Source organism: Coturnix japonica, chromosome 1 (assembly GCF_054131305.1).
Source record: "Coturnix japonica strain WE chromosome 1, WE-NBRP24, whole genome shotgun sequence".
Lineage (NCBI taxonomy): Eukaryota > Metazoa > Chordata > Aves > Galliformes > Phasianidae > Coturnix > Coturnix japonica.
In genome coordinates this window covers 27,676,620-27,686,646 of record NC_140663.1, presented here as the reverse complement: position 1 = coordinate 27,686,646, position 10,027 = coordinate 27,676,620, and the positions used below count along the sequence as shown (strand labels likewise).

The 10,027-nt window shown below is 36.4% G+C and overlaps 1 protein-coding gene across 3 annotated transcripts in view; it reads right to left on the bottom strand.

Annotated features, from left to right (window-relative positions):
* The window catches only part of ARID2 (AT-rich interaction domain 2), a 101,743-nt gene that overhangs the window by 2,678 nt on the left and 89,038 nt on the right, over positions 1–10,027 (bottom strand). For all 3 annotated transcript variants that reach the window (XM_015854939.3, XM_015854954.3, XM_015854945.3), the window contains 5 exons: positions 8,744–8,892; positions 4,929–5,067; positions 4,743–4,828; positions 1,467–1,590; positions 1,282–1,373 (listed from right to left, as the gene is read on the bottom strand). In XM_015854939.3, coding sequence (XP_015710425.2) covers positions 1,282–1,373; positions 1,467–1,590; positions 4,743–4,828; positions 4,929–5,067; positions 8,744–8,892 — 590 coding nt within the window. The remainder of the gene's footprint in view (positions 1–1,281; positions 1,374–1,466; positions 1,591–4,742; positions 4,829–4,928; positions 5,068–8,743; positions 8,893–10,027) is intronic.

Here is a 10,027-nt window from a genome sequence, read left to right as displayed (position 1 = left end):
GCCAATGGTAAAGATAATAGCAAAACTTGTTCCATATTTGAGTTAAATAACTGATTATTTTTTTTTGGTGGTTTTTAACACTGAAAAATAAACAAATATTCAGAATTAATCATCAGTAAAGTGCTACAAAAACACTTGATGAATATTGCACTTAAATGTCTAAGCTTTTAAAGTTTTCTGAGGCTTTTTAACTCTGAAATTGGACCAACTCAGGTTTTAAGGAACCCCTGAAGTTATGTGGTACAGCTCCTGCTCAAAGCAGGGCCAACTCCTAAGTAGGATCATACTGCTCAAAATTATATCCAGATAGGTCTAAGAGAAAAGAGATAAGAAAACAGAGATTGCACAGCCTCTTTAGGGAGCTCGGTGACTTCTGTCTTCTTCCCCTCATTCTTTCACCATGCTGTCCAAAAAGAATTTGGCTGTCTTTTCTATAGCCCCATTTAGACAGTTAAAGACATTGGAAAATGTTCTACAGTGAGTATGGAGTCTTTTCTTTTGCGTAAAACTAGAACAATCCCTCCTATTGACAAGTTTTTTGAAGAATAATTAATAGACTCATATTAGAAGTAATTATTCCCCCATTATGGAACTGTGAAAACAGCGTAAAACAAAAACATGAAATTACTGCCTGTAAACTCTTTGAAAAATAGGAAGTGAAACAGTGGCACAGTAAGTGGCTGCCGCTCTACTCCACAATAAAGAACATTTCCTACTTAGTAAATAAATAGAACAACAACAGAGACTTATGATACTAAGGATCTCCTAAAAGTCAGAGGAAAGTTGATTGAGTCATTCATTAGAATTAACTCAGTCTTGAAGGGAAAACTAACAGAGGCAGCAAATGTGGGATGCAACTGGGCGTCTCTCCACAACATTAAAAAAGTTTCAGAAAACATCGTTTGCCCTTTTCCTGGGTTGAGATAAAAGGGTTGGGCCAGTGGGAAGTTCCTCATGGAAGAATTAATTTCCAGCATCAGGCAGGACTGCTTTCAGGAGAAAAAGGGACAGACTCATAGCAAAGACTTCTCTCACTTGCCTCCAAAAATTCAGCCTGTTGAACTTACCAGATGCGTGTCAAAAGTCTGGGTCACAAAACTATCTTAGATAAGGTGATGCTGAGCAGCTGTGTGGGGAGCTGAGGAACTGGCAAAAAAAACCTGCACTATCACTATACGTACTGTATTCTTAAAGGATTAGAAAATCCTGCCTATTGTTTGGTATGTAACAGAACAAAACCAATACTGCCCACTGGTATTAGAAGAATCAAACAATGCTTACCTGCGACCACATTCTGAATATTTACCAATATTTTTTAATATTAAGGCAGCTGTTAATCGGATGTGTTTAGTTATTGGTCCCTCTTTCTCATCCTACAAAAGAAAAGGGAAAAAAAAAAAAGTAAAAGCTCCTTAGTAGTAAGCAACAGTTTGTATCTAGTAATACTTGAGTCAAACAACACTCACTGTAAAATCTCTGAAGACAAGGTTTCTTGATCCCCTCCTTAATGCCATTAGGGCAGCACTTGGATGATTCACAATGGCCTTCTGCGCTCTGGGAGTAGCAGCTGTACTCCCTACAACTGGCGGCCTACATGAGGAAAGAATGAATTAGTAACAATAAACTTTATACCGCTTTCTAACAGATTAACAACTCTGGACATTTATTTTGATCATTTTTTCAACCTATTTGAACTGAAAGATCCATTAACACAGGGTGCTGCTACACAATTTGTCTTTTGTTTCCACAGAGAGAAACATTATTGCAAAGCCTTCTGAAGTGTCATGAACATTATTTTTATGGGGGGGGGGAGCTTCTTGAAGAAGTACAGCTTATCATCCATGATATTTGCAATGGAAAAGTACAATATACCGCATAATGACACAGCGACCTTCCTGAAGCGTACCTACTTGAAGAAATGTTTTGTTAGACAGAATTCAATGGGAACAGTGATGCTGGCTATACAAATGTCAACTGAGATTTGGCCAGAGAATGTCCTAAAAATACAGCTGTTTAAAACCTGACCCAGCTTACCGAGACTGTCAGACATTGAGACAGTATAAAACAGATAATAGCTGTACTCAGCGGGAAGCAATACAAGGTAGAACCACTTAAATTATGATCTAAGACACAAAACACTGAACTGTTAAATTCGACCAAACATCTACCTTTATTACCTTTATTACCCTTATTACCTTTTTTGCAGCTTTCCAACTGAGATTAAGAAATTACACTGGGTATTTTATAAAGCTGGTACAAGTAACAGACAGGGTGCAAGCAAATCCTTAATTTTAACTATTAAAACTGAAGCCAATGTTCCTCCATGTGAGGCTTTGACACAAGTCATACCACCAGAGTTTAAAATGTTAAGTGTGTAACTTAATGAGTAAGACTATTTAAAACACCATCTCAAATGGTGACTGAAGTACTTATAGTGAAAAATATCAGCACATTTCAGTATGTTATGTCATATTACCATGAATTCTTGTACAACCTAGTTAGGAAATGTGAACATATTAGAAACATAAATTAGTCCTTGTTTGCAAGGTAACAGAAATCAGATGCAAATGTTTCAGTTTTTAAAATGAAAATCAGTCTGTAGCAACATTTAGGTATCTTCTAGCAAAAAAAAGTGCAAACAGGCCGACTCCTCCCTAATACCTCAGTTCATAATCCTTATCATCCTCTCCCAATGAGAAAAAACATTTTGACAGCCTTTATGAAGGAATGAGAGAAGGGCAGGGGTTGAATTAAGAAACTGTTGGGCAACTGTATATGTTTATAGGAAAGTATGCAGCACAGTAACTACTAGTTTTCAATTCCTGGACCGCTGTTGTTCCCTTTATATTGAGAAGAACAATGAATCATCAGCAGAGGCTTCTCCAAATGCCTCTCGCGAACATCTAGCATAACATAATTTAGAAAGCTGAGTTACTATTGCCTTGATTCTAGAAATACTGAAAAAGGGACAACTGCAATAAACATGGACTGACTGCCTTTTTTTGGGGGGGCGTGCGGAGGGAGGAAAGTTGATAAAATTTTACTGGCATCTCAAGCAGAGCTGTAAACAGATACTGACTTGGATCTGTGTGCATGGATGCATCTCTAGAGTTCTAAAATTTCCTAATTTCAACATCATTTTAATGTCAAAACATACCACTCCTCTGACTATAATCACCTCTTGTCCCATTCCCGTGCTACAGGAAGAATAGTTTTGATCACTTGATCCCACCAGCTACAGGGGCAACAAGGAAAAAAAAAATAGCACGGTTCCAAAGAGACTCAAATGTGCAAAACTACAGACAGCATAATGATAATTGCTACTGCCACCTGACCTTCCAGACTGAAATATTCAACTACCTCTGAAAACCAAAAGATTTCAACTCATATTCTGAAATGATAACCTTAGTATCTTGTGATGCTGCAGTGTTAGCATTTTGTTGAGAACCGGTGATGGATAAATTCCTACTTTCTGATTCTGATCTAATTAGAGAATTCTGCCTTTGAATAGGGATGTATGAAAGTTCTCCTAACCTGCGCCTATTCTAAAGAAGATTGCAAAGACAGAGCCTACTGCATGCGTTATCTTCTGTGTGACTGAATGCTTCTGGAATGGCAGACCTGAAATCACATGCTTGTAGGTAGCATCAGCCCGATGATTCCTACTTGCCAAGTATTTTTAGAGTTTAAATTTTACAATTATTCTTCATTTTGTGGTTTTCAGAGGTCAGAATGCCACTTAGTTTCATGAAATAAGGCACTGTAAGACAATCACGCATTTGTGTTTTAAGAATTTTGGGGACCTTTCAATTTTTTTGCAGAAGGACTTTTCACTGCTTCCATTCTCAATTTTCTTTCGCTGCTGCCTCCAGCAGCATGGTAGCAATTTAACTAGCCACACAACAGACAGCAAAAGTCTGCCCAGGATCACATAAATCACATCTCTGGCTTGCAATAAAGAGATTCCAGTTAGTTACTAACAAAACCCTCAACTTAATACAAGCATGTAAGTAACCGAACCCTGAGTAACTCCAACAGTAACACAGCCCTCCTGCAATGGGGTCGTACTCCATAATATTCAGATCACTGAAATAATCCTGGGAAAGAGGAGACACAAACCTGATTCCAGATAGGAACACGAAGTATGAAGATTAAGAGGTCTTGATACTTACCTTTACAATTTATTTAAAAGGAAGTTTATTATAAGAGTAGCTGACCACAAAACTAGAAGGAACACAAAAAGTGGAGGTATACGGTTTAGTGGACATGGTGATGGGTTCATGGCTGGACTAGAGGTCTCTCACAGGTACTTTTGGACCTTAAAGATTCTATGATTCCAAGTTACAAGACAATCCAACTCAGCTGTGTGAAAGAGCTGATTTGTGCCCAACTAACTCTCTATGTGCATTACAAGCATATATCTGTTACAGTAAAAGTTATAAAACACTATTCAGTTGAGTATTTTAAGAAAAATGTTTATCATAGAATACTGACAAACATACCTTCAAGAACTACCTGCTCTTTTAATGGTATCTTAACTGTACTTTCTACATCAGAATCTTTTCCCTCTTTTACTAGTTTGTCTTAATGCAATGGACCTCAAATTTAAGAGCTATGTAATAGTCAGCTATGGACTCCATGTACAGTTTCACCTGATAAACCAAGTTCTAAATACACAAATTCTTCCAATAATTTCTAATACTCTCATTTTCTTTAGTGTTAAGGAGGCCTAAGTCTCTTACTTATTGGAAGGCTTCTGAATTCCACCTTGCCCTGGTTCATCTTGCTTTAATCCTGCAAGCAAAGCATCTCTGGAACAATGTTTATCCTGTAATGGGAAAAAAAAAAAAGAAAGACAGTGAGAAGGTGCGTGAAGATTTCCCATGAAACTGCTACTGTACTTTGAAATAGTGAAAGAAAATCTGCACCTGTAAATGGGTAATGAAGGAAAACCTCTGCCGCTGGAAAGGTTCACATCCCTCCCATAAGCACTGCCCTGGGTAGACATCTTTTCCTCCATGTTCAGTTGCTGCATGATAGAAAACCTGTGACGGTGTTTGAAACCACCTACAGAAAGAGAAGGAGAATTTAAAGTTTGTTTTGTTTTGTTTTTATAATTTTGGTTAACAGTACAGTGCAAATTAAAAAAAAAAACCTGCATAAACTGAATCCTACTGCAACAAACACCTCGTGGCCAGAGGGCTGGAACTAGGGCATCCTTAAAGTCCCTTCCAACACAAACCATTCTATGAATAATCACTGGCACAAATAAAACAAATTTCATGGCATAAATCAAATCAAAAATGTCATTTAAAACATTTTATTCAGCAAGGCTTTATTTTTCTTAAAGCTCTGCCATTTCAACCAAGCTGGTTGATTCACTATATAGTAAATACATTCAATGCTGTACTTGAAACACTAATCCAAGAAGATTCTGACTTACTACAACTCTGCAAGGGGAAACTATTTTTCAAATTAACAAGATTCCATTCAGTAACTAAAGCAGAACAGTCAGAATCAACAATATTAAGTCTGCAAAACTTTAAATTTATTCAGAAAAAAAAACCAAACCAAACCAAAAAAAAAAAAAAAAAACCCAAAAAAAACCCAAACCAAACTATTCACAAGAATTAAAGCAACATCTAACAATACCAATAAAATTTGAAGTACTGAGAATATGGTCGAACCTAAACTCTTAGTTGCGACTTAATTCCTCATTCACTCTGTTCTGCTGCTGAATAGAGCATTAAACTAATAGCTGATCTGAGCGGAGACTCAACAGCATTTCCCATTTATTTTTCAAAATGCAAAGTAATTCAAGAGCAGACAACTCTTGCCCACTTGTGAAACAAAATAACAGCTTTCAAATTAACCTTAGAAATTAGCTATGCTTGCAGACAGCTGGACTTTAAAGCAAAATGCCTACTTTCTGTTACATCCTTAATGCAAGGCATTAAGGACAGCTTTCACAGTTTTGCTCCCTGTTCAGGTACTTAACCAGAATTCATGTGAGAGTGGTCTATCTTTAACGGTATTTGTATAGTTGAATCTGATTTCGTTGTGGTCTTCAGATGCCACATGTATTGAATGAAGAACACGTCATGGACATGTTTCATACCACTCTACTACTGCAGGATGGAGTGTCAATACCTGAATGCTTCCACAGTAAACTATAGAAAACTAAACACCCCTCTTCCCAGCTTTGGAATCTTGCTGGTCACATCACCAGCAATTCAGTAGGTACAAAAAGAAAATACAATTTTGTTTATTCATATTTATCCTGGTTGCCAATATAATATTTTTAAAGGCCTTCAATGCCTCCTGCAATGCACCCTGGAAGAAAAAATTAATGCTAATATTTTGTGAGAATAAAACTAAAGAACATGTTCAGAGAAACACATCTAAATAACTACCAATTTAATCTGCTGCCATATCTTCATGGTTAGTTGTGAATACCACAAAGGAAGCACTGCTCTATCACTGTCCATAAACCTAACTGCTTAGTAACGTCAAAAGCCAAGTATCAGATGTACAGTTAAAGAAGCAGACTAATAGTCCATTGAAAAGAAGCTTCTTGTTTCCTGCTTAAACAGCTCTGTGAGAAGAGCTGAGACCGTGACCGTTTTCACAATAATTCTCAGCAGTAGGTGATAAGTCTGGATTTTTATGTGTTTAGTAGAAAGAGGAAGCCACCAGGAGATATGATACTCTTAGTCTTTTATCAAGCTGGTGACAGAATATGCATAAGCAACATAAGCAACGATGAAAATGCTAACTTAACATTTTGATTCTTTCTTCGCCACAAAGAATGCTGAGAGTAACATTTATAGAAACTGGTTTTAGGCTGCGGTTAAAATAAATATTTTAAAAATCATTGCCAGTATGAGAACAAGAACTGTGTGTTAGAAAGACTACACTGTAACAACGCAAATCCTCTGAAGGCTTTTAAAAGACACAAAACTTAACAATGAACAAAACCCAGTATAATGACAGGAGGAACTAAAGCAACAGAAATAGTATTGTATCTTTGACACAGAACATGTAACATAAAAAATACAGGGCCGCAGCCATTGACTACAGGAAAAATTACTGGAATAATAGCTTATGACACACTTACAAAAATACTGATAATGTAAGGTAATCATAATTGTATTGCATAATTGTACTGCTTATTCTCCTTCCCCAAGGTTTGTTTGCATATAAGCACATCTTAGTTCACTTGTGACATCAGTCTGTCCCATGGTTACATGTCACCTCAGTTCTACGTAACTTATCCTGCATAACAGAAGGCACAGAATAAAGCTGCCGACTGACTTCTGCTTCAAAACTTTTGTTCAGGCTTCTGTTAAGAAAAACCCTCAGTTTTTCAGTTCTATCACAGTATAGTCTGCTCTTCTATCAACAGCTAGATGCAGGTATTTATGTAGCTACTGTGAAGCCAAGAGAGGATGGATCTCCACTTGTATTTAGTAGTAGTTAAGCATCTCAGCAGCCTTACATGCGTTTGTTTTATACAGAGATGTCACCTAGCAAAGACCCAAAAATCACTCTTAAGATGAAAATAGGCCAAGGATTTAAAATCGTGTAGATAGCTACAGCAACATCCAGAATCTTATTTAAAAGTCGTATGTTTTAACACTGACTTAATGATCTTTGTATTGTTTAGAAGGAATGAAAGAAACTGAACCCAGTGTTTCGGAGGTTCTATAAATTGTCCCTGAGTATTCCTCAATTTCTCAGTTCTGTTCAAATGCCTCATTTTGCCCAGCAGTTCAAACAATTCTAACTTTTCCATTATTACGTTCCTACTTTCTGAACATCTATATAACAACCTTCTTCCAAATGAGCCCATCTGTATGCTCCTTTATCTTGTCAAGCAACTACAATTAAGTGTCTCAACCTTTTTCATGCCCGTCCTAAACTCACGTAACATCTCTGTTTTCCAAGTGGCAATTTGACAGCTACCTTTGTTCCATCAGCCTGTACCCTTCAGTGAAAACTCCTCATCACATTCATAAACGAATGTTATTAAAAAAAAAAAATAGTGTCAAGATATACATACAGATAAAAGAAGAGTATTACGTGTTTCTATAAGCCTACATCCAAAAGTCTGCTAGCTCACCTCCCTCTCTTTATTATTTTTCATGGACAAAATCAACAAAACCAAGAACTCTAGTCACTGCTGTCAAGTCCCAAGGCTTGAGTCCTAAGTTCCATTTTACTTCCTTTTGTGACAAGGGAGTCTTGTGACATACAAATGGTTCTATAATTACTATAATTAATCATAATCTAAATAAAACTTTGACCAGGACAGAGAAGCACAATATGCCACTCTTGCAAAACTGGAAATACAAGGAAGATACTAAAAGCTGTATATCTAAGAAAATGACTCAACAGCTCTAACTGGAGTACAGCAACTATTTTTATGTTTGTAATACAGAGAACAAGCTTTAGAACTGGATTGCTTTTTTCTTAAGTACATGAATATAATTTTGTGCTGAAAAATAAAATTAGAAGAAAGCCATCTAGTATGTTTTCAGTTTTGAAGTATATTTGAGAGTAGCTAAACTTCTTGCTTTCTCCCACCTCTGCTTCCTCAACACTTTTCACTTTTTCTTTTCCCTATTAACAAAGTATAAGGTACCTTAAGGAAGTAGAATGGATAGAACTTGTAAGATCTCTTTTTACATACAAGCATGTGCTACTTATTACGGAAATGCAGTTAAATAAAGGAGCTTTTTACTTTTTACAAGATTGCCATAGACACATGAAGTTCTGTCCAGGTTTCTTCATTTGCTCTGCATGCTGACTTGCTGCAGTGTATGAAGGTGGCTGCAAACTGAGCTGTTGGCCCTGTACTTGCACTGTTGGTATCGACGTTGCAGGTGTGCTCTGCAGAAAAGGTTAAAAAACAGTTTTAAATATGGCTCTTAACAAGACACAAAAAATAGTTCACTGTATTTTTTATACACTTCAATCAACCAACAAATCTTCAGATTTTAACACTTTCATCTCCAAATAAGCATTAAAAGACATAATAACCAGGGATATATACAGCTCTTACATTGTAGCATTTAGACCTAAGATTCTGATATTCAAGCCCTTATGTTGAAATTCAAACACAGAACTATGAATCCAAAGGTACTTCTCAGGGGTACCAGCAGAACAAAGGTTATTGATATTTTATCAAGCTTTTACTTAAAGCAAAAGAAAAATGGCAAACTGAAAGGTGTGCATTTCTGCATAGGGATTAGTTTACTTTCCCTTTTAAATGTAGGAGAAAATACTACTAAAAAGTAAAATGACAAACAATATACCTAAAACTGCCTTATTTTCTTTGATAAAATGGTTTAATATGCTGCTTCTGTGGAATTCTTCTACTGTCTCATTAGTACACAACAGTCTGTGTTACAGAGTACATGAAAAAACATAAATTGAACAATGCTGAAGGAACAGTGTCAAAGAGCAGCAGGCCCAACCCACGACACTTATTCCCCATAAAACTTTGCAATCATGTAATTCTTTAAGCTCTTGCAAAACCATACTGCATATTTATACAAAACACCAGAACATCTAAATGCTGCTGTATGGCTTGTGTACAGGGAAGCGCAAACACCTCAAACATTGGAAGGATGTTTCATCACTCACAACATTATAACAACCTTATCTTAATATTGAATAAAAATTATCTTAGGTCAACTACAAAGTCCAAAACAAGGCAATACACAGGCAAATACATCTTTTTTTTTCCTTTTTCTTTTTTTTCCTCTCCTCTGAATAGTAAAAATAATGGATGCTGATTACCCAATTTTGAAACAATGGCTATTTTAGAATATTGTTTCTCTTCTTTTTTCCTAGCAGGCCGACTGGCCAGACATTTATGAGAATAACAACAGTAAAAACATTAAGCTATTACATTTTACCTAGTCCTAACATTCTCTTATTCTCTACTGTTCCAAAAGGAATGCAACATTACAAAACCAAAGGAAATGGCTTTCAAATTTACTTTCAAACGGTGTACACAATA